General features: G+C 44.2%; 1 protein-coding gene across 1 annotated transcript in view; it reads left to right on the top strand.

Moving 5' to 3' along the window:
- Positions 1 to 22613, top strand: part of LOC144696819 (uncharacterized) — a 34450-nt gene extending 11837 nt beyond the window's left edge. Inside the window, exons 4-5 of the mRNA XM_078568566.1 lie at positions 4008 to 4145; positions 22447 to 22613. Of these exons, the coding sequence (XP_078424692.1) occupies positions 4008 to 4145; positions 22447 to 22613 (305 nt within the window). The remainder of the gene's footprint in view (positions 1 to 4007; positions 4146 to 22446) is intronic.
- Positions 22614 to 25935: the final 3322 nt, after the last annotated feature.

Genomic DNA, 25935 nt, shown 5'->3' with positions numbered 1-25935 from the left:
TCTGCTTAGAGTTCTTACCTCATGAAATATTTCATCCACCTGCTTTCCTTCACCCTGTGAAATATCCCCTCAAATGCTATCCTTCCCCCCTCCTCAAGCACCCTCCCCACTGTCCTCCTTTTCTGCACTGGCTTCATTAGAGGTTGAAGGGATCACAATTCAGATTTTTAAAATGTTAAAACATGTGCTGGATGTAGATGTAAACAGGTTGTCTTATTTAAAAAGTATTACTATATTACATCTTATAAATGCAATAATGGCAGAACCCAAGATAGAAAAAGCTTATCCTCACGGATTGCTATCTAAAATAGTTAATGCTGTATGATTATCTGTTTTCAAAGGAACTGGACAAATATTTGTTTAAGAAAAGGACTGAAGATTGAAAGGATACGTATGTGCACAGATGATTAAATATTCAATGCAACATAAAAGGTTCTAGTTTTATGTAAACCGTGGGAATGTCAACTGTTCTAAAGCAACCAGACAAGAGTTGAATGATAAAGGTTTTCGTAGCAAAGAGCGAGATGGTTGTGTTGCTTGCCCAATGCCAGGGTCGGGACATCTACTCAGGGCTGGAGAGGAACTTGCAGTGGGATGGGGAGGATCCATTTGTCTAGGTTCATGTAGGTACCAACAACATAGGTAGAACTAGGAAAGAGGTTCTGCATAGAGAGTATGAGGAGCTAGGCACCAAATTAAAAAGCAGAATCTCAAAAGTTATAATCTCTGGATTATTACTTGAGCCATGTGCAAATTAGCATAGGGTCATAAAATTAGAGAGATGAAGACGTGGTTCAAAGACTGGTGTGGGAGAAGTAGGTTCCGGTTTGTGAGGCATTGGCACCAGTATTGGGGAAAGTGAGGGCTGTACTTTTGGGACGGTCTACACCTGAACAGTGCTGGGACCAGCATAACTAGGGAAGTAAGGGTGTTAAATTAAATACTGGGGGAAAATGACACAAGATAGCTAGAAAAGTAAGTTGTCAAGAGGAGGTGAAGAGTCTACAAAGTGATATAGATAGGTTAGGTGACTGGGCTAAGATCTGGCAAATGGAGTACAATGAGGGAAAATGTGAGGTTGTCCATTTTGGCAGGTTGAATAAAAAAGCATATTATCTAAATGGTAAGAGGCTGTAGAGCTCTGAGATGCAGAGGGATTCGGGCGTCCTAGTGCATGAATCACAAAAGGTTAGTATTCAGGTGCAGCAAGTAATTAGCAAAGATAATAGAACGTTATCGTTTGTTGCGAGGGGAATTGAATATAAAAGTAGGGAGGTTATGCTTCAGTTAAACAGGGTATTAGTGAGACCACTTCTGGAGTACTGTATACAGTACTGGTCTCCTTATTTAAACAAAGATGTAAATGCATTGGAAGCAGTTCAGCGAAAGTTTACTAGGTTAATACCTGGGATGGGCAGCTTGTCTTATGGGGAAAGCTGGACAGGCTAGGCTTGTATCCGCTGGAGTTTAGAAGAGCAAGAATGAAACATACAAGATCCTGAGGGGTTTTGACAGGTTGGATGTGGAAAGGATGTTTCTTCTTGTGGGAGGATCTAGAACTAGGGGGTCACTGTTTTAAAAATAAAAAGTCACCCATTTTCATTTAGAGGGTTATGAGACTTTGGAATTCTCTTCCTCAAAAGGTGGTTGAGGCAGAGTATTTATAGATTCTTGATAAGCAAAGGGATGAAGGGTTTTCGGGGATAGGCAGGAATGTGAAGTTGAGGTTAAAATTAGATCACTATGATCATATTGAATGGTGGAGTAGGCTCGATGGGCCTAGTGGCCTACCCCAGTTCCTGATTCACATGTTCATCTATATCTTCCTGCAGTCTAAAGCTTTCCTCCTCACTGTCAATCACACGGCTAATTTTTGTATCTGCAAACTTATTTTTCATGCTCCCTACATTTGAGTCTAAATCATTAATCTAAACTACAAAAATCAAGGGACTAAGTACTGAGCCCTGCAGTGCATCACTGGAAACAACCTCTAGTCAACCATTACTCTTTGCTTCATGCCGATAAGTCAATTTTAGATCCAATTTTCCACTCTTCCTTGGACCCCAAGGGCTTTTACTTTTTTGACCAGCCTGCCATGTGGGACTTCGTCAATATGCTTGCTAAAATCACATAACTTGCTACATCACTGCATTGCCCTCAACTGTACTTGTCACCTCCTCAAAAAATTCAGTCAAGCTAGTCAGACATGACCTTCCCTTAACAAATCCATGCTGATTGTCCTTGATTAATCTATGCCCTTATAAATAAAGATTTATACTGTCCCTCAGAATTAATTCCAATAATTTGCCCAAAACCAAAGTTAAGCTAACTGTCCTATAAATACTTGGATTATCCCTTCCTTCTTTTTTAAGCATTGGCAGTTCTCCAATCCTCTGTCACCACTCCTGCAGCTAGGGGGAATTGAAATATGATGATCAGAGAGAGTATCCACAATTTCCTCTTGCTTTCTTTTAACAACCTGGGACACATTTCATCCAGGCATGGCAATTTATCTACTTTCAAAGGTGTCAAACCCTGTAATACTTCCTCTCTTATAATGTTTATCCCATCCAATATTTCACACACTTCCTATTTAACAACATCATCATTGGCCCCCTTGTCTCTGAACACAGCTGCAAAGTACTCATTAAGAACCTTACCAACATCCTCAACCTCCACACACAGTTACCTTTTTGTTCAGTAATAGGCCCTATATTTTCCTTAGTTACCCTCTTGCTCTTTGTGTACTTATAAAACATATTTGGGTTTCCTTAATTTTACTTGCCAGTATTTTTTTTCATGCCCTCTCTTTGCTTTCCAAGTTTCTCTTTTAATTTCGCCCCTACACTTTCTGTACTCTTCTAGGCTTTCTATGGTATTAAGCTCCTGGTGTCTGACATAAGTTTTCCTTTTTTGCCTTATCTTATTTATCCTCTATGCAAATTGTCAGGGGCATCTTGATTTGGCCTATCCCACCCTTTGTCTTTGTGGGAACACCTTTACCTTGAGTCCCTTGAATGCCTTCCATTACACCAATTTACCATCAAGTACTTGTTTTCGGTCCCAGTTTTGCTAAATCACTTCACAGCCTGGTAAAATTGGCCTTCCCCCAATTTAAAACCTTCACTCCTATTTTATCTTCGTTCTTTTGCGTAACTATGCTAAACCTAACTGACACAATTGTATCTTCCTGTAGATTTTACAGATTGCTCAAATCTTTGAGGGGAAAATCCATGGTGCTGTGAATTGTATTTTGTTTGTTGCAAGGATAATAATCAGTGGGTTAAATGGTCTTCTTTCTCTGTTGCCTTATGTTCTTAAAGACTATGAATGCTTAAACAACAGTTTTAAATGTAATTTTAAAATTATCATGGCAGAAAATGGGCAGTGGAGGATCATTGAAGACAAGGGGACAAAAACCAAGCAGTAAGACTGCCATTTTACACACCCATAACTTCCACTATGGAGAAAGCAAATTCCTTAACATTTTACTTAATTACCAAAATTAATTTGGATGCTAATAAAATACTAGTAATTGGATGACTTTCCTGACAGACATTCAACATTGCATGATTAAAAACCTTTATAATAAATGGCTAGTCTGGTGGTGCCACGGTACAATAACAGCCATTTGCATACATAGATTGTCAAAACACATGCTTATGTCAGTAAGTCTACACGTGTTAATTCTTTATACTGCATGGCTTATAAAGGGAGGGTGAACCAGGTCCTCTTCCATGTTGGAAGGGATAATAAAAGTTAAAATAATTCCAGGCTACTGTCCTACTGGTTGAGCCGGATGAACAGTTGTATATTTATAGGTTTTTGTCAACCAACAGCATGGGACAGTGGAGTCTTAACAAAGGAGCAAAATACAATTTTTAAGAAAGGGCCGTGGTGGGGTGGTGGTGGGTGGGAAGGGGAGGGGTCTGAAACCACAATTTTGCAATAATATCAATTCTAAATTCATATTTTAATTTCAATAAAATGTGATTTTATTTTTTCAGATCCAGAAACAATTAAATCTACAGAAACTGATCCCCCATCTTGCTTTTGGCATTTGAAGAAAATATTATTAATTGCTGCAGTAGTAGTACTTCTGCTGATCAGCTTTGTACTTGCTGCGCTTGCTATGTTTTTTATTGGTGAGTGTTACAAATTTTGGGTCCACTGTAGATACCTTCTCAGGTTCAATGGTCTCAGTTACTCAGTTAAGGACCTTCTGGCCCAACACACGAAATAAAGGTGCCTCTGGGCTGGACCACCAGCTGATGCTAAGATGAAGCATTCATGTTGCAAGCTGTGTCCAGTTGAGTTCTGAAGTGACATTGAGGTCCTAATGACTTCATGAGACCCTGGTTTAGGTACCTAATTTAGCTGAACTGCCTATTCCAAGGACCCTGGGAAAATGCCAATGTTGAAAACATGCTGTTAGTTTTTCCTCATTCGTGTCAGAGTGCTATTTCTCCATTTCTGCTGGGTGGCAAGCCTTAAAATTTCCACCCCGATCTCACTGGCACTAGAGCTCTAACTTGTGCTTGGCTGCCTCTGGCTCCTTTTGCCCAAGGCAAACTGAGCAGCTGGCTCAGTAAGCAACTTGTCATCTCCCTGTTTGTAATTTTAGAATAGAATTGATTTATTAAATAATGCTCTAATGAAAACTGATTCTGTAAACCTATCCCACTGACTGTGGAACAGATTTCTGATCTATCTGTACCAGATCGGCTATCATCTTTGATGTTTATTTGAATGAATTTCCTAACAGACAAGCTGATCTTAAATTGAATAATAATTTGCTAAGATTAATTATTGATTATTAAATATTACTTTCTGCCAGTTTTCTTGATGTTTACATTAGAATCATGCCTCTCACTCCAACACTAACACCTCTTACTCTCTGCTGTTTAACATGTGCTCATATATGTCATTCTTACATGTTAAATTTTTTTAACCCATGTTCTGGCGCAGGTCATATGTAGTCAATGTATTGTAATGCAGTTTGGGTTGAATTTGAGTTTACTTTACCAGTTGTGTTCCTTCCAAAACTACCAGGTCATAGCGATTCCTAATACTGCCAGACCCTGGCCTCTCAACACCCCAAAACTCCCTAGGCTTCTCTCCTCTTTCAGGTCATGAGAGACATGCTCAGTTGCAATCACAGAATTAGAGAATAGTATTGTGCATGAGGAGACTATTCAGCCCATCAAGTGTGTACTGGCTCTTTTGAAGAGAAATCTAGTTAGTCCCACGCACTGCTCTTCCCCACATCTCTGCATTTTTTTTCTTCAGGTATTTATCTAATTTCCTTTTGAGGGTCACTGTTGAATCTGTATCCGCTACTTTATCAGGTGGTGCATTCCCAATTCTGACCACTTGTTTCAGGAAAAAAATGTTTTTCTCATGTGCCCTTTGTTTCTTTTGCCAATCACCTTAAATTTGTACCCTCTCTTTATTGACCTTTCAGCTATTGGAAACAGTTTCTTTACTTTGCCTAAGCCCATTGTTACTTTAAATACCTCTATCAAGTCTCCTCATAACCTTCACTGCTCTAAGGAGAACAACCCCAGTTTCTCCACATAAATGTAATCCCTCATTCCTGAAGCATTCTTATACCTTCTCCTAAGCCTTCCTAAAGTGTTATGTCCGGGGTTGGACATAATGCGCAGAATTTTTCGCTTGGCGGGCAGGTGCGTGCCCGAACCGCTCAAGCGTGAAATGACACGCGTTGACATCAACCAAATGTGCCAACACCAATTCACAGTTGTGCGATAGTTCGGTCGGCAGGCACGCGCTGGAGTCGGCAGCACGCCCGCCGACAATTAAAATAACTAAATAATCAATTAACTTAGGTTTCTCGGGCAGCAAAAAATTTAACAGTTGGCAGGCAGGAGCCTTTGCATTTTTTTGGCAACCTCATCCACAGGCGGGATGAGGTTTCCAAAAACAAATAAACATAAAATAAGTTTTAAAATTTAAATAATAACCTGTCCCTGCTCATGTGAGAGAGTCACATGTGGGGACATATTGTAGTACATTTTTATTTTCTTTATTTTCTTTTTAAAACCGTTTCATCTCCCTGAGGCAGCTCTGTGCTCTGTAACCCTCCCTCCGATTAAGCCCAGGGCGAGAAGGGTTATGGGTAGCCTTCCCACCTGGCGCTGGCATTCAATTCGCCATCCAGGGAGGCCACCCAGCAAATACCATTGGGCTTGCCTTCTGGGGTGGCGGGGATCCTCTGTGCCTGGTTGATGGACCCAGCATTAGGAAGGAAGGCCTGCAGGAAGCCACTCCCTCCCATTTCTGTCGACCCCCTGCCCCCACCACCCCCGTCCCTGGCCAGTGACACCCCCCTCCCTGGGGAACTCCATCCCACCCCACTTACCTGAGGGATCCATCAATGATCCTCTGTGTAGGTCCCAGTGCAATACTGGCAGTAGCCACCATTCCCCATGGAGCTGCTGGTACTACAGAGCTGCCAGACTCTGGTTGGCCTGCAGCTCTCAGTGATGGGGTTTCAGTCCCACAGTAGGAAGGGGTCCCACTGCCAATTAGGAACTTGATTCCATTGGGGCTCCTGGAGATCAGATTTCACTGCGGATTTGGGCACCCCACCGAGCACATTGAATTCCTCCCCACTGCTCTCCTGCTTGCTGTTTACTACACTTTCAAATTTCATATCATCTGCAAATTTCAAAATTGTGCAAGTGAAACTCATTAAAAATAACAGTAGTCCTAGCACTGAATCCTGAATCACTGTATATCTCATTCCAGTTCGAAAACCCACCTTTCAACGCCACTGTTTTCTATGCTTTAGCCTAAATTAAATCCATGTTGTGACGTCCCCTTTTATTCAATGGATTTCAATTTTCCCATTTTATCAAAAGTCTTTTGAAAGTCCCGATTACACAACATAAACGGCACTGTACTCATTCACCATCTGTTACCTCATCAAAAACCCAATCAAGTTAATTGCCCTAGTAAATCAGCATTGACTCTCCTTTATTATTCATGCTTGTCCAAGTGGTTGTAAATTTTCTCTTGAATCATTGTTTCTAAAAGCTTCCCCAACACTGACGTTACACTGTATTTTCCAGGTTTATCCCTCTCACCGTTTTTGATCAAGGGTGCAACATTTGCAATCCTCCAGTCTTCTGGCACTGCCCCTGTATCAATGGAGGATTGGAAGATTGTGGCCAGCGCCTGTGCAATTTCTGCCCTTATTTGACTGAGAAGTGCTTGAGGGTTGAAGACACCTTTCTCCTCAATGAAGTTTCCCTGCCTGGCTATACTTGCTATCAATTGCCCCTCTCAAACTTCCATGGTGGTGGATTGCCTTGTCTTTACATCACAGCTTGGTCTGCTTCCCTACTCCTCCTTAACTTCTTGCCCTTTGAGCATTTCACCTTGTTCCACCCATAGAACCATAGAAAAGTTACAGCACAGAAGGAGGCCATTCAGCCCATCTTGTCCATGCCAGCCCGAGGACACCCAGATGCGCTTTCTAATCCCACCTTCCTGCACCCAGCCCATAGCCCTGCAGCTTACAGCACTTAAGGTGCAGATCCAGGTACTTTTTAAAAGAGTTTAGAGTTTCTGCCTCTACCACCAACTCGGGCAGTGAATTCTAGACACCCACTACCCTCTGTGTAAAAAAGTTCTTCCTCATGTCCCCCTACACCTTCTGCCACTTATCTTGAATCTATGTCCCCTAGTTCTAGAATTCTCCACCAAGGGAAACAATTTTATCCTGTCTACTCTATCTATTCCACTCATAATTTTGTACATCTCAATCAAGTCACTTCTCAGCTTTCTTTGCACTAAGGAAAATAACCCCAACCTATCCAATCTCTCCTCGTAGCTACACTTTTCTAAACCTGGCAACATTCTTGTAAACCTCCTCTGCATTCTCTCCAGAGCCATTACGTCCTTCCTGTAATGTGGTGACCAGAACTGCACACAATACTCCAGTTGTGGCCTCACCAGTGTTTTATACAATTCCAACATTATATCCTTACTTTTATATTCTATACCTCTGCCAATGAAGGAGAACATTCCATATGCCTTCTTTACAACCTTGTCTACTTGAACTGCTGCCTTCAGGGACCTGTGTACTTGTACGCCAAGATCTCTCACTTCATCTACCCCTCTTAGTATATTCCCATTTATTGTGTAATCCCTGTAACTGTTTGACCTCCCTAAATGTATGACCTCAAACTTCTCTATGTTAAAATCCATCTGCCATTTTACCGCCCACTCCACCAACCCATCTATATCGTTTTGGAGATTATGGCTATCCTCTACACTATCCACTACTCAGCCAATCTTTGTGTCATCTGCAAATTTCCCAATTGTGCCCCCCACATTCACGTCCAAATCATTAATATATAACACAAACAGCAACGGTCCCAATACCGAGCCCTGTGGAACACCACTTGAGGCAACTTTCCATCCGCAAGGGCACCCATCGACCATTACCCTTTGTTTCCTGTTACAAAGCCAACCTTTTATCCAGTTTGCCACATTACCCTGAATCCCATGGGCTTTTACTTTCCTGACCAATCTGCCGTGTGGGACCTTGTCAAATGCCTTGCTAAAATCCATGTACACAACATCCACTGCACTACCTTCATCAACCTTTCTTGTCACTTCCTCAAAGAATTCAATCAAACTTGTGAGGCAAAACCTTTCTTTAACAAATCCATCTGACCATCCCTGACTAGTCCATGCCTTTTCACATGACAGTTAATCCTATCTCTCAGGATTGATTCTACTAATTTGCTCACCACCGATGTAAGACTAACTGGTCTATAATTGTTTGGCATTTCCTTTGATCCTTTTTTAAACAATAGAACTACGTTTGCATTTCTCTAGTCCTTCGGTACCTCCCCTGTATCTAGTGAAGATTGGAAAATCATCCTCAGAGCATCTGCTATCTCCTCCCTGACTTCCTTCAGCAGCCTTGGAAATAATCCATCTGGCCCTGGTGACTTATCAACTTTCAAGGATTTCAACCCTTTGAGTACTTCCTCTCTCTTTATGACTATCCCATCCAATATCTCACAATGTTCCCCCTGGTCTACTATATCTACACCCTCCCTTTCCTTTGTAAACACGGAGACAAAGTATTCATTCAAAATCCTTCCCATAGTCTCTGCATCTACACACAAGTTTCCATCTTCATCTCTGATAGGTCCCACTTTTTCCTTAACTAACCTTTTAGCATTAATGTATTGGTAAAACATCTTTGGGTTATCTTTAACTTTACTTACTAATCTTTTTTCATGCCCTCGCTTTGATTTCCTTATTTCCTTTTTTACTTCGCCCCTGCACTTCCTATATTCGTCTAGGCTATCTGTAGTACTTAGTTCTTTGTGCCTATCGTACGCTTTCTTTTTCTGTTTGATCTTCCCCTATATTCCTCTAGACAACCAAGGGGGTCTAGATTTGGCAGTACCACTCTTATTTTTGTCGGGGACATGTCTACTTCGTACAATTAGGATCTCGCTTTTTAGTGCTTCCCACTGGTTTTCCACTGTTTTATCCTCCAGCATTGCTGTCCAGTCCACCTCATTTCTACAAAATTTGTCTTCCCCCAGTTCAAGACTTCTACTTCTCCCTTATCTCTCTCCTTTTCCATGGTAATGCTAAATCTAACTGAATTGTGATCACTGTCCCCAATATGGTCGCCAACTGTCACTTCTCTCAATTGCCCTTCTTCGTTCCCCAAGACTAGGTCTAGAATTGCATCTCCTCTCGTTGGGTTTGTCACTAATTGGTTGAAAAGATTTTCTTGGACACACTGTATGAAGTTTTCTCCCTCAGTGCCCCTTATATTGTTTGAATCCCAGTTGATATTAGGATAGTTGAAGTCTCCTACTATTATTGCCCTCTTGTTCTTACAAGCAGAAATTTGCCTACATATTTGTTCTTCTATCTCCCTTTCACTATTTGGGGGTCTGTAGTATACTCCCAGTAGTGTGACTGCCCCTTTTTAAATTCCTAAGCTCAATCCATAAAGCCTCGTTTGTTGACCCATTTAGTATATCATCCCTTCTCACAACTGGAATTGATTCTTTAACCATTAGTGCTACCTCCCCCGCCCCCCCACCCCGCCTCCTTTTTTTATCTCCTACTCTATCATGTCTGAAGACTCTATGACCAGGGATATTAAGCTGCCAGTTTTGTTCCTCCTTTGGCCAGGTCTCCATTATAGTAATGACATCCTGCTGCTATGTGTCTACCTGCGCCCTTAACTCATTTATCTTGTTTATAATACTCCTTGCATTGAAGTATAAACAGTTTAACCCCGTCAATTTCCCTTGCTGGACACCTTGTAAACGTTGCTTCTCCTGTAACTCCATGTCTATCACAACGTCCCTAGCTAATGTTCTACCTCCATTTTTCTGATCTGAATCTGACCTATCTGATCCTACTCCTGGGATCCCATCCCCCTGCCACACTAGTTTAAATACTTCCCAACAGAATTAGCAAAAGCCCCCGCAAGGACACTGGTCCCAGCTCTGCCTGGGTGCAGGCCATCCGGTTTGTACAGGTCCCACCTTCCCCAGAACCGGTCCCAGTGCCTCAAGAATCTGAATCCCTCCTGGCTACACCATCTCTCCAGCCACGTGTTCATTTGGTCTATCCTCTTATTCCTGCTCTCGCTAGCACGTGGAACTGGGAGAAATCCTGAGATTACTACATTTGAGGTCCTGCATTTTAATTTATCTCCTAACTTCCTGTAATGAGCTTGCAGGTCCTCATCCCTTAGTTTACCTATGTCGTTGGTACCAATATGTACCACAAACACCGGCTGTTTACCTTCCCTCCCCAAAATGTCCTGCAGCCGCTCCGTGACATCCTGGACTCTGGCACCAGGGAGGCAACATACCATCCTTGATTCACGTTTGCGGCCACAGAAGCATCTGTCTGTGCCCCTAACTATTGAATCCCCTGTCACTACAGCCCTGCCTCTTGTTTTCCTCCCACCCCTCTGAGCAGCAGAGCCACCCATGCTGCTGTGAACTTGGCTGTTGCTGCTTTCCCCTGAGAGACCATCCCCCCAACAGTATCCAAAGCGGTATATCGGTTAGAGAGGGGGATGACCACAGGGGACTCCTGCACTACCTTCCTGAGTCTTTTACTGTTCCTGATGGTCACCCATTCCCTTTCTACCTGTGTAATCTTCACCTGCGGTGTGACCACCTCGCTAAACGTGCTATCCATGACTTGCTCAGCATCGCGGATGCTCCACAGTGAGTCCACCCGCAGTTCCAGCTCCGAAATCCGGTTAGCTAGAAGCTGCATTTGGACACACCTTCCGCACACATGGTCACCAGGGACGCTGGAAACGTCCCTCATTTCCCACATCCTGCAGGAGGAGCATATCACAGGTCTGAGTTCTCCTGTCATGACGTCCCACTCGATTAAGCTAGATACTCACTTAAAAAATATGCTAGCTCGGGGCCTTATTTATGTTAGCTAGGAACCTTGTTTCTCGACTAATTATACTTGTACAGTACTATATACTTTTTTTTTTAGCTCCTACCTCAGTATTAAGCAATGAATTACTTTAATAGATTGGAAAAAAAACTCAACAGAATTTACTCACCAATCAGCAGCTTTTTAAAAAAAAATCCACTTTCAGAAGAATGTCCCTCGCCGGTCTGGTGCACTCCTGAAAGTACTGCCTCTCCCTCTCTTTTTTTTGGTTTGAGGAGGAGGGAGGGATGGAAACACTACAGCAACGTAATGTTTGGGGCTATTCCGTTCTTTGACAGTGGGTCCTCCTCGATCCCCTTCTGAGTTGCACTGACTGCGCTGACTTCTCACAGAATGGTTCTCAATCACTTCTAACTACCACCCTCTGTTGGATGCTCTTCCTCCTGTTGAGTGCAAGGGTCCTTCTCCTCGATCCCCTTCTGAGTTGCAGTGACTGTGCTGACTTCTCCCAGAATGCTTGTCAGTCACTTCTCACTACCACCCTCTGTTGGATCAGAGTACCCCTCATGTCTCTTTTAAAATCCTTGCTCTGTACTGCCCACCCAAGTATCACACCAAGCTCTTCACTGAGGTATACTTCTCTGCTTTCCTTCTTCTGCCTCTGCAATAAGTGACTTCTTCTTCTCAATGATTTCAACCTCCATTTCAACTTTACTTGCTCTCACCTCAGTTTACTGCCCTCCTTTTCTCCCTAAATTTATCCTATATAAATTCTCCGACCCATATACATGGTCACCCACCTCATCTCATTATCTCACATGGCTTCGCTACTGCCATTGTAACTATCATTGATAAGGCAATCTCCAATCATTTCCTTAGATTACTCTCTACCCATATTCTTCTTCCTCCTCCCTGCTTCTCTTCTTTCTGTGTCCATCCCTGGAAAAAACCTCTACCTCAGGTCTCTTACCACTGCATATTCAAATGCCCAATGAGCCTTTGGCCCATGATTCACCTTGACATTTCTGCAGCTACTCATTTCATAAATCACCCATTCTCCATCAGCTTCAATTCCCTTGTCTCCATTAAAACCATTATTCCCTCTCACTCTAGTCTTTCCCCTGTATACCTCCATCACCACTCCCTTAGGTCAAAGAGACGTAGATTTCAACTAGCGGACACTTAGTTTAATCATCCATTGCCAGATCTGGCTGGATCACAAAAAGCATTATCAAGTCCTGCCCTCCATCACTAAAAGTGCCCAATATTCAAAAATTTTCTGGGAAAACAGCTAACATTCAGTGTCTCTTGTCTATACAAACCATCTTATATCATCCTTCCACTGCATCCTCCACCCTCACCTCCAATAAGTGTGGAGAGCTTGTGAACGTTTTTGTTACAAAGGTCGCAAACTCCTGACCAGATGCCTTGACTGCTTCCCTCCTTTTCCCTAGCTCACTGAGACAGACTTCCTCTGAGATTCCCCCAATCCTGACCTTGAATTCACAACTTTCACCAGTTTCTCTCCAAACTTTCCTCATGCCCTCTCTGAGCTCATCTTGTTGATCCTATTCCTACAAAACCGCTGACCACCAAACTTCCCTTCCTGTCTTCTATACCAACCGATATTGTTAACAGTCGTCTTCCCTCAGGTACTGTTCCTTCACTTTCAAATCAAGTTTCCCTCCCCACCATCCGAGGAGTCAGTGATAAATACACTGCCACCTGATGCGGGCTGCCCCACGGCCATTTAATGCTCCAACGAGCATTAACTGGCTGGAGGAAGGACTTCCACCCTTCATTCGGGAGGAACAGCCACCTCAGAGATCCACTGGTTGATCTGATTAGCTGGCAGCTGTCTAGTCCCAGCAATGCCAGAAGCTGCAATGCTGACGACAAACAGCCCCCAGAGTCTAAGTCCCAGGTAAGTTTTGGGGGTCTCAGGGTGGGGAGGCGAGGTGAGGCTCAGGTGGGGCAGGGTGGGCAGAGGGGTGTGGGGGTAGAGATGCCAGTGTGGGGAGGAAGCACCCAAAGGGGCCAGACCTTTTGCTGGGGGGGCGCACCCGATGTTAAAGGAGGCTGTTGATGGAGGCGCCTCCTCCATCACCTCCACCTTTCCCACATGAGGCCTGAACAGGGTCACCTTCTGGGTCTCCCCCTATCCCCTGAAATCCATCCATCAGTGCGAAAATTGAGGCTGGGTGGAAAACAGGCCTTAAGTTGTCATTAATTGGCCACAGAAGGGCCTCAACTGGGACATGGTGGGGGCAGGGGGTGGTGTGCAGCCTAGGCCTCACCCGTCCCACTGTAAAATTGCAGAGGGGTCGGGATGGACAAGAGCCCAGAGGGAAGGCCATCTGTGGAATTTTACGACCACCACTGCCTACAAACCTTGGGGGATGGAAAATTCTGCCCCACATCTCTAACATTCCATTCCTCTCCAACGTTCTCAAACTCGTTGTCGCTCCCAAATCAATCTCGACCTTCCTTGGAATTTCATATCTGAATCCCTCCAATTCATGGTACCAAAACGGCACTTACCAAAGTCACAAATGACGTTCAATGTGAACTATTCCTCCTCATCCTTCGTGACGTTTCTGCAGCCTTGGCATGGTTGAACATGTAATTCTTCTCTAATCCTGCTCCACTGTTGTTCAGCTGCGTCAGGCTGCATGCAACTGGTTTCATTGTTATCATTTCAGTCGCAGACAGGGAATCACCTGCAATTGTTTCTCTTCCTGTTCCTGCACCATTATCTCTGGTTGTCCCTCAATGATCTATCATTGACCCCCTTCTTGTTTCTCATCTAAATGTGCCCTTTGGCAACATCATCCCAAAACACAAGAACGCCTTTTAGATACCATGGAAGCCTACCACTCTGGCCGCAGGATGGGCAGTGGCTTGACCAACCAGACTTGGGAGGCAGTGGCAGCTGTGGTCAGCGCCAACGCCTTTCAAAAGAGGACAGCCACCCAGTGCTGCAAGATGATGAATGATCTCCTCTGTTCCGTCAGGGTAAGTCACTCTTCTCATCACTCAACTCACACTCACAAAACCCATCACACATCCATAGGGCCCTCACTCACTGCCAGTTCAAGGGACATCACCATTCACTCTCTCACACTCGCCATCATTGTCCTCACCCCATCTATGGGACCACTCACCACCCATATGCGCCAGGAATACTTATCATCTGGCCTGGCGAGCGTCCTGCTTACACTCTCTCTATGTCTATTCATGCAGGACAAGCTGGCACACAACAAGAGGGAGAGGTCGCAGACCAGTGGCAGAATGCCTGAAATCAAGGCCCTCACGGACTTTGAAAATAGAGCCATCCAGTTGGCCGGCGACGATCTGGACTGGTCCTGTGCTGACGGCGAGGTCGGCGCTGCTCTTCCAAGTGAGGATCCAGCAGCGCAACATCCATCAGACAACCATGCTGTGAGTGATGTGTCCTCTTTCACAGGCTTCCGCAGGCACATCTGGGAAACAGCCGATGGAGTCCACGACCCAGGGTCTCCAATCAAGCCCCGAAGAAACCACTGAAGAGGATTCTGAAGGCACCCCACTTGAGGTCCGATCACAGCGCTCACCCACACCCTCCACCAGCGCAGAGACACATACTTTGGTGGGACCTAGCTTTTGATTAGCCTTGGCATCACAATCTGGTGAGCACATTGCACTGTCTGATTCATAGCAAGCGGCAGCAGGGGCTTCCCAGATGTCCTGCACTTGGAGGACTGCTGGAGGCCAGAACGTTGCCGAGTCCGAGCCAGATAATGAGCCTCTAGACTCGGTCAAGTCACAGTTGCTGGAGTTGCAAAGGCAAGCTCAGGAACATCAGGAAGGGATGTCGGCTACACTCCTCAGATTGCAAGGCATGATGGAGGAGTCCGCCTTCAGACTGAGGTGATAGCGCCAGCATGCCAACACACCAAGGTCAACACTGGTAGGATGGCGGCTGCCACGGAGACCTTGGTCCAGGATGTCGTTCCTGTACTGCTGTGCAGGCTCAACTCCATCGCTGATGCCATAGTTGGCCTCCGACAGTGTGTACGCGAGAGGGGTACTGGGCAGCTCAATCTCACTCCAGCTGCGCTTTCTCCTCAAGGAGTAAGCCTGGAGCCCATGGCCACTCATAGGGAGGAGGGTTAGCAGGTGTCCCCCACCCCCAGGGCCATCTATCCAGGTGACTCTGGGAGTGTCGGGCCCATCGAACCCCCTCTTCCTGTGACCTCAGCAGCTCCAGCTCCACAGACTGAGGAGGGTGCCTCTGACACACAGCAGGTCTTGGCCCTCCAAAGGATCTGTCAAGGTCATCGTCGCTGTCAGCAGGCTGTCTCTACCTCTGTTGTGGATGTCCGGGAAGCGCCGAGACGTAGCGGCAGGGTTAGGAAAGTTAAGATGTAGTTGCACAGCCTGGGCACAGGTGTTGATCACTTGTACACACTGTTCACTATCGTTAATAAACTCCCAAGAATGTCTCTCTGCCAATGGCTCCCTGTTCTGATGAACAGTGTTCCTGTCACTCAGATGTGAAATCTTTTTGCACAAGATAAAGGCAGGTGTCTCAGTCCAGGGCCTCTTCCCTGTGCTTTGTGCAGCCTTCAGACCAAAGTGATGGTCTGGCCTCACACTCCCGGGACACATTACTGATACCTGCGCCTTGACGGTGCTCGTCATTGCTGTCAAAATGTCGTGGGCTGGTGTCACAGAGTTCCACCATTCTCTCTGTGAGCTCTCAGCATCTTTAAGGTGGGACTGGCCACCCATCTCTTCAGCATTTTTTTTATTCGTTCACGGGAAGTAGGCTTCGCTGGCTAAGCCAGCATTTATTGCCCATCCCTAGTTGCCCTTGAGAAGGTGGTGGTGAGCTGCCTTCTTGAACCACTGCAGTCCAATTGGTGTAGGTACATCCACAGTGCTGTTAGGAAGGGAGTTCCAGGATTTTGACCCAGCAACAGTGAAGGAACGGTGATATATTTCCAAGTCAGGATGGTGAGTGACTTGGAGGGGAATTTCCAGGCGTTGGTGTTCCCATGTCTCTGCTGTGCTTGTGCTTCTAGATAGTAGTGGTTGTGGGTTTGGAAGGTGCTATCTAAGGAGCCTTGGTGAATTCCTGCAGTACATCTTGTAGATGTTACACACTGCTGCTACTGTGCGTCAGTGGAAGGAGTGAATGTTTGTGGATATGTTGCTAATCAAATGGGCTGCCAGTGACACTGTGCTCCTGAAGGACTCAGGTGCTGAAGGCGGACAAAGGATCAGGTGCTTCTAAAGTTTCATGGCTGCGTCTCCGTGATATGACCCTGATCACAGAGCACAAGCGAGCTGCCCTCAGCCAGACAGGAGTCAGACATTCTTAGAGGCTATGTGAAGGCCTATGGAGTGTTCTCACTGCATGTTGTCATCATCCTCCTGCAAATGAGTCCCCACTGCACCTCCATGACAAGAGCATTATCACAGAGGGTATGCACGCTGCCATAAGCCGGACTGGAGTCAAACGTTCACAGATGCAAAGTGAGGATGTATGGGGTCATGTCACTGCATGCCATCATTATCCTTCACAAATCTAACAGCTATGACGGCCTCCCGAGCGTGCCTGCCTCATCTGGCCAGTGCGAGGGCCTCATCCTCGTCATCGCCGCCTTTAAGGGCCTCCTCATCCTCATCCCCATTGGTGTCCTCATCTGAGGAGACTTCCAGCTCCTCCTTCTCCTCCTCAGCCAGCCCCTCTCCCTGTTGCAGCGCCAGGTTGTAAAGGGCGCAGCAGGCGATGATGACGCGTGACACCCTCTGTGGACTGTATTGCAGGGCTCCGCCAGACCAGTTCAGGCACCAGAACCTCATTTTCAGCATCCTGATGGTTTACTCCACCAAGTTGCGAGTTGCAGCATGAGCCTCATTATACCTTCACTCTGCTGCAGTCTGAGGCTGCCGCCCGGGTGGCATCAGCCATGTCCTCTGCGGGTAGCCCTTGTCCCCGAGGAGCCAACCCTGCAGCTTCTGTGGACCCTGGAATTTGTCAGGGACCTGTGACTGACTGAGAATGTAGGAGCCGTGCACACTCCCTGGAAACCGTGCTCAGACCTGCAGGATGCGTTTATGGTGGTTGCACACCAGCTGCAACCTTGTGGTTGATGTAGTTGACTGCTTGTTGAGACGGAGATCTGAGTGCCACATGGGTGCAGTTGATGGCAACCTGCACCTGGGATCTGGGCAAATCCAATTGCTCTTGCATCCTGGCTGTCCTGGTCCCAGGCGAAATGCACAAAGTTGTGTGCCCTCGCAAAGATGGCATCTGTGATCTCATGAATGCATTTGTGGGTGGAGGCTTGTGAGATCCCACAGAGGTCACCTGTGGAGTCCTGTAAGGAGCCATTGGCATAGAAATTGAGTCCCTGCTGTCACTTTCATGGCCACTGGCAGTGGGTGGCCGCCATATCCCCATGGCACCAAATCCTGCAGTAGCTGGCAGATGTGATCAACCAGTTCCCTCAACATGCGCAGTCTTTGGCGATACTGGTTCTTGGTCATCTGCAGGAACGAAAAGTGGTGTCTATAGACCCTGGGTCTAGCTAGACGCAGACCAGCGATGGCTCACTTTGGCTCTTTGGTGGCGTGCGCAGGAGCCCAGGCGCCCCCTTCTTCCAGAGGGTGCTGCTCCTCCCTTTGCACAGCCAGGCATCTCAGTCACTCTCTTCTCCGTCGCCTTTGCTCTCTGTACACCACAAGGCATACAGCTAGTTCACCAGGCTCCGTGACCTTGACGTACTCCGCCTGCAGGATGAAAGAGAGAGATACGTGGGTTAGCATGGGTGTACTACGAACCTGTCCTGGTGAAGTGTGAAAGCCCCTTAACACATCGCGGAGAGTGCTGGCCACCACTTGGCTGGCTGCGTGAAACCCCACTCCACCCAACCAATTGGCGACAGTTTTGCCCACTGGACTGCATGCTGTGCTCTCAGCTCCGCTGTGGGCATTCTCCTAACCTGCACTGCAAGGCTACACTGTTAGCTTGAACCATGGGGGAGACTGGCCTAGACCTGAATAATGACATTGCAAGGGACTGTGAGTGCTCCATGGTGAGCTTTAGTGAGGAGATTGTACAATGTGGCAGTCATCCAATTGTTCTGCAGTCCACTAAAATGCTCACCACTTTGCAGTCTGTACTGGTGGGGTGAAAAGCACTGGAGCACTTGGTGGCGTTTTGATTCCTCTGCGTTGCAGATAAGCTAGAAGCCTGAATCCAATTATATCAATGGCTGCGCCTGAACTGTCTCAGTTGCAGAGGGTTGGTCACTTTATATCAGGTGTCCCTAATGCGTGGCTGCTTCCCTCACCCATCCCGAATGCTTGTGCGCTACATTCAACTGCAGGCTGCCCTTATCCACATCCCCCCCAATGCGCCTCAACCTTGAACTCCGAAAGGCGACCCTGGTGAGCGCTGTGCAATGTTGCTGTGTACTCACCTCCGTGTTCACCTCAAAATGCAGCCCATCAAGTGCACACCCTTTATATGCTGTTGTGACACACGTCGGTGCTTTCCCGCTGACGTGGGCGGGTGATCCGGCGGGCGAGAGGGGGGGCGATTCTGGTGGGCAGGCCTAATAATGATACGTAGATGCATTACATTGAGATGAGAAATGCAGCCCACTATCGGCAGGCTGAGCGGACGATCACAAACTGGTTTCACACTGTTGTGAAACCGATTGTGCCATATTGTCCGTTCACGCTGCTGAGCACGCCCGGTGCCAGCAGGTACGGAAAATCCCAGCCACAGTGTCAATTCCCACATATATGCTGTGAATACCCAGCTCTACCTCACCTCCACCTCTCTCGACTCCTCCGCCCTAAATTGTCAGACTACTTGTCCATCATCCAGTGCTGGATGAGCAGAAGTTTTCCTCCAAGCCATTGTCTTCTGTCCCCACTCCAAACATTGTTCTCTAGCTACCAACTTCATTCCTCTATCAGGCAACTGTCTGATCCAAACTGTCCACAACCTTGGGACATTTTATTACGTTAAATGTGCTATGTAAATTGTTGTTATATTTCGGGTGATAGCATAATGGTAATGTCACTGGACTAATAATTCAGAGGCCCAGATTAATACTCCAAGACATGAATTCAAATCCCACCATGGCATCTCACCCTGTATCCCAACAGCCTTTTTCATTTACTGTAACTATGGAAAAGCCGTCTTCCTTAGTAAACACCAATGCAAAATAGCAAAGTATGCATTTACTACCTCAGCCATACCCTCTGTCTCCACCAATAGATTGCCATTTTGATCCCTTATCAGCTCCACCTATGGATTTCCTATTATGTTAGCTGCAAACCTATTGTTGTAATGTATTTTTGCCCTTCTTACTTCCTTTTTCACTTCTCTGTACATTTTATATTTGGCTTGATTCCTGCTTGTATTATCAAGATGGCATTTGTCATTTTTTCTGCTTCATCCTATTCCTTGACTCCTTTGTCATCCAAGCAGCTCTAGTCTTAGTTGCCCTCCCTTTCTCCCTTATGGGAATGTACCTAAGACTGTAACCAAACCATATCCTCTTTAAAAACTGCCCATTGCTCCATTATAATTCTTCTGTTTTATAACTCCAATGTACTGGGTCAGATTTCTCCTCGATGCACTGAAATTAGCCTTCCTCCACTGAAGTACTTTATTCTAGATTACTCCTTTTTCTTTTTCATAACTAAATTAAACCTTATGATTCTGTGATCACTCTTGCTGAGATGCTCCCTCTGTGACATTCTACACTTGACCATTTCGTTCCCCAGGTGTAGGTCTAACAATGCCTCAATCCTCATTGGACAAGAAACATACAGATCAAGGAAATTCTCCTGAACATACTTTAGAAAATCCCCCCCCCTTTTCTGTCCTTAACACAATCACTGTCCCATTCAATACTATGGTAGTTAGTTCCCCCATCATCACTATTCTGCTTCATACACCTCTCAGTAATTCCCTTGCAATTTCTCTTTCCCTAAAGTATACCAGGCAGTGTAATACCTTCTCTATTGTTTCTTCTCTCCAACCCATTAGATTCTTCCACTCAATCCTGAGGAGCATTCCCTTTTCCTAGCACTGTAACATTGTCCTTAATTAGAAGTGCTACTTTATTCCATTTTCCTTCCCCATCTTCTCAGGAATATTGAGCATCGAATCCTCCCTTTTTTTGAGCCATGTCTGTTATTATCACTAGGTCACATGCCCATATGACTATCAGGGCATGCAGCTCACTAACCTCGCTGACTGCTCACTAATCACATTTTGTGCATTTACATACATGCAAATCTAACTTTGACATCTTTGTACTTATGATCCCACCTAATTTTGTATTATTTCTACCCTGTCTCTCCTAGCCCTTCATTTCCCTATTTTCTATTTTCTCCCACCCCTTGCCAATTTAGTTTACACCCTGCCCCACAGCATTAGTTAACTTGCCTGTGAGACAGTTTATCCCAGTTCTGTTCAGGTACAATTCACCAGCCTTGAACAGGTTCCCCCTACCATAGAGCTGACCCAATTTCCCAGGAACCTGAAGCCCTCCCTCTTGCACCATGATATGCTTCCAAATTCTGAAACCTACCTTCCCATTACTCTCATAGGTCTAGATTCTTCCTGATGCCAAATCTCAATATCTATCCTGGTGTTCCTAGGACACCCCTTTTCTAACATTCCTAAAACTGTTGTTGACCCTTCTTGGTGCTTCTAGCTTATAGGACACTGCTTCAAAATTCTGCTAAATGTTGATACCTTATCTGAATGATATCAGGCCACTGACACTCTTCCTAATTTTTGCATGTTTCTGGGATGTTCCCAATGCTGATTATCCAATGCTCTTGGCAAAATGATTTAAAATAACACTGCTCTGCTTATAAACCCTATGATTTACCACAAGCTAAGCCACAGGGTGTCTGCTAGTAACAACTATCATTCTGTTAAAATGATTTGCATGCTATTTAACCAATCCCTAATGTAATTGCCTTGTTTATCACACATCATATCTAAGACATTATTGTTTAAACTTATTTAAAGGAATTATCCAGACAAAGTTTCAGACGTATGCTGGAGATGATCAATTGCGTGGGAGCGATTGGTATTATGTGGTGGTGGTGGTGTGTTTCAGATCATTCAGGGAGTCCGAGTTGCTGTAGCAACATGCACCTTTACATGTTGCAGTCTGGAACTATGGATGGTAGAGGCTCCAGCTCCCTTTCCATCACATGGCTGACCAGCAATCTCTCCTGCTGTTACCGCCCGACATCAGCGTGTGTTGGAAGGGTTGCAGATTGATAAACAACCTGTTTTACTGTTTTAAATGTACCATCCTTAGCCTTCAAATCCTGAGGCGGGACTCAAAATCCACAGCTTCTGGCTCTGTGGCAAGGATGCTACCCATTGTGACACAAGACCTATTTGTCAGTATAATGTAGTTGGTGCAGAATCTGCAATAGGGTACAATCAGTAGAAAGTGCTGCATAGGTTGCCTGATGGTTGACATCATTTCACAATGTCTTAGGTGCTTGTGAACTGAAAGATAATGGAGTCTATATTTAACCTTGTTCTGCCTGTTTTATGGGCACAATAATGATCAATTTAGGAGTGCAGAGGCTTACGCCTGGTCTGGACAGCAGTTGAATGCCACTGCTAAATTGGTCAGGATGTTTTTTTTAAGTTGTCTCTGCCGACTGCTCTGAATTGAGTGTGTGCCTCATTTCAATTTTGGAACGAGGCCCCTGTACTCATTTCAGAGCTGGGCACCAAAATTTATTCACCCTTGTTCAAGTTTACGATGTGAAATCCCCAAAGTACAGACATGTTAATGTGTTTTTTCCCAAAACATAATCTCACTTTAAGTATTATAAGCAGTAATACATGTGTTTTGAGGAACTTACTGTGTTTCATGTAATGTAAGTCAAAGTGATTTGAAACTGATATATACTTAGAAAAAATACTTAATAACAAAAATATCCTTGTTCATCCAGTGAGAATGGAGAACCAGCTTGATTACATTTCAACTAGAGTAGCTTCAGAAGAGAAAAATATCAAAGAAATCAAGATTCTCATGATGAACCATTTCAATTTCTCAAAAGAGTTAAACGGCAGTGATGTAGTTGGAGTATCTCCCCACTATAATACCCAGAGCCCCTGATGAGAAGAAGAAAGTGATGGAAAGGCATTGTTGATGTATAAGTTTACAGTTAATCTTTTAAAGATGCCAATGAAAACTAAAACATCACAAGCAAGGTGCCTCAGAGTTTACATAATGTGCTTCAAACACAATGTCTGTTTTCATTGTCAGCTGTGGTGCTGGAAGAATGTCTGAGCCCAGCAATACAGTCACTATGGCATTCTTGAATTTTATTCAGAATATAGATCCCTACAAGAAACACTTGTGAATAACAAATAACACAATGAATGCAACTACATTTGTGATGCATTGTATTCACTTACAAATGTTCCATCTAATGAACCAGATTCAGAGAAACTCTGATTTGAATTACAGAGCACAAATCTGCAAAAAGCTTTAAGTCGCAATGCTGCATGGCAGTCAACTCTGTTTTATGGGAGTCTATCAAATTCAAAACAATCATTCATTTTCCAATTGTTGAGACAGTGATGACATACTCTTCATTGATATGAACTTGTACAGTCATTGACATTACTTAAGTTGAAGTATGTTTGCCTTTCTTTTTCAAATTGGAACTATGCAATTGATTATTGACTATGGAGCATTACAGAAAAAGTCTCCATTACTGTATTATGTTGCATGGTTCTGCAGTGGCATTTTTGTATTTATGATAAATTTGTCAATATGTGAGTAATCAAATTATTAAATTTGGCATTAAAATGTTCAATATGAAAACACTTCAAACAATACTTAATTGTTTAACTTGTTTCAAAAGCAGATATTTTTATGTTTCTGTTAAGAAGTAAGGATGAATCTGCTGATTAAATTTTATGCCCTGTAATGACAGTATCTTCTAGAATTTTTCTTCTTAACTAATCATCACAAAATAAAATATTCCGCAAAGCCTGATCTTACGACCAGGATGGGAGGAGCGCACAGTTTCTCTAGGCCCACTACTCCACAGGTCTCAACATTAGTTTAATTGCTCAATTCACTTACCAAAATGGCCATTTGTTTACATTCACTACTGTTATGCAGAATGAAAGAAACTTTAACCAAGCTTCTTTTGAGAATCTCGGGATGATTGATTTATTATAAAAGAAATCTTCTTTTTCTTTAAACAAGTTGCAAGAGCTGGTTACATGCAATTGTACTCTGAAAGTATAACTATCTATCCCTTCTAAAAATACCCCAGCATGCGCACAGGCCCTTGCCCTCAAAGAAACAAAGGACAGATAGGATTTCTACTGAGATGGGCTTTCGAGGATAGGCTTTACAAAATAAAGGATAATGTTCTCAGGGTTTCAACACTGTTGATGTGGAGCTCCCTCATGTGAAGACTGGGTTGGTCCCAGTAGATGTCTGGAGGTTCTCACCAACAGAGCTTTGGCATGAAGGGGAATATAGAACTGGATCAATTCTTCCTGCCTCAGCTTTGCAAGTTTCCAAATACAGACAAATTATACTCAGATGATGACTCTCTGGCTGCAGGTTGACAACCACACATGGAATTTCAGGCAAGGCAGGGAGAGATCCAGATACAGCAGCCTTCCTTCTTGGCTTATTCCTCAAAAGACTGAGTTCAAAACCAACAAGTTCAAAACGTAAAGCTTGTCTCTGTCACTTGATTTCCAGTAAATCACTAGCCTTTGCTTTTACCAGTTTTTTTCCCCGTCAGTTAAAGTGATTGTAGTTCAAAACAAAGAAACAGCTCTTCCCCCTCAAGTACCATGCTGGTCAGGTGATTTATTGGAAAAGGCATGCTTGACAGTTCCCAAGTGAACATATGACCTCCAGGTCAACATCCAAATATCCAGATAATGCAATGTCTTTCCATATTTTAAAAGGAAAATATGGTTTGAACATACCTCCACCCTTAAGAAATGAAACTCTATTTTCAAATGCATTTTATTACAAAGTGTACAGAAAAAGATATATACAACATATAAAACAAAATTCAACATGCACTAACTCAGCCATTCACTCCTTATATAGAGTCTGTACGGTTTTCTCTGACTTTCTTGCTTTCCAGATAATTTTGTTTATTTGGTAGAAATATTATAATCCCCACCATCTCCATTGTCTATGCTTAGCGTACAGGCTGCCTCACTAGAGAGCTTCAGAATGTTGTTGCCTCATAGTTTCTTGTTTGAATCTCTTCAGCACCAAGCTTGGCCTGGCCAAAATCCCAAATTACATTCCCGGTGATCACAAATACTCACAATGTTCAACATGACAGACCATGCTTCCATTAACTCTCCTACATTGTCGAGTTTCATGGGACTGGTTCGACTGCTACCTGTCTAAATGCAGCCAGTGCATCACCATCAATGGCCTCTCTTCCTGCCCGTGCACTGTATTTCTCTCGTGTCCTCCAGTGATCTATTCCGAGCCTATTCCTCTTCTTTAAGTACACGTTGTCCCTCAGTAACATCAGATGTAAGCATGGAGGCTTTTATCATATGTATTCTAATGATACCCAGCCCAACACCATCACTTCCTTTGCCTCCCCAAATCTCTCTACATCTTTAAAATCTTACTCAAATCTATTTTGTTCATTCTCCTAACTGTCCAATTGCAGCTCAATATACATTCCTTTATGCCTTTTACCTGCTTCACTAATTTCAAAATCATTTCCTTTGTGTGTCTGTAGAGCACTATGGAAATTTACTTCATTGAAGGGGTAATATAAATCCAAATTGTTATGACTTTATTTTGGCAAATTGTTTTTCCAGACAGTGAAATACTATTTCTCTATGGATTTGGGAGATATCTACAGGTAAGTTACTCTTAAGAAGTTAGAAAGTTGTGGGTTCATGCCCCACTCTAGAGAATTGAGCACATAATTTGGGTAGCACTTCAATAAAGCATTGAGAGCATTGGATTAAACTGAGGCCCCATATGCCCTCTCAAGTGAACATAAAAGATCCTCCAGCACTATTTGAAGAACAAAAAGTTCTACTGAAGTCTTAGCAAGATTTAGCAACCTAAAATGGATGATCTTGTAATTTATTTAATTGTTGTTTGTGTGACCTTGCTGTGCACAAATTGGCTGTCATGATTCCATTACAACAGTGACAGTCTCAAAGGAGCTGTGAAGTGGTTTAGGACATCCTGAGGTCATGAAAGGCATGACACAAACTTAAGTCTTCTCTCCATTGGCTCAATCCAAGTCACAAAGTGCGAATATTTTTGGTTAGCTGATGTTTACTGATTAATCATTTATTATTAAAGCTTCAATCTAGAAAGAGGCTACCAGAGGCTAATCACCCTTAATTCAGTGCATGCATTATTGATTGTGTTTATAATGCTGTAGGAACTGCGTTCAGCTTTTACGTTTATT

Source organism: Cetorhinus maximus, chromosome 22 (assembly GCF_964194155.1).
Source record: "Cetorhinus maximus chromosome 22, sCetMax3.hap1.1, whole genome shotgun sequence".
NCBI classification, from domain to species: domain Eukaryota; kingdom Metazoa; phylum Chordata; class Chondrichthyes; order Lamniformes; family Cetorhinidae; genus Cetorhinus; species Cetorhinus maximus.
This window is presented reverse-complemented; position numbering and strand designations above follow the sequence as displayed.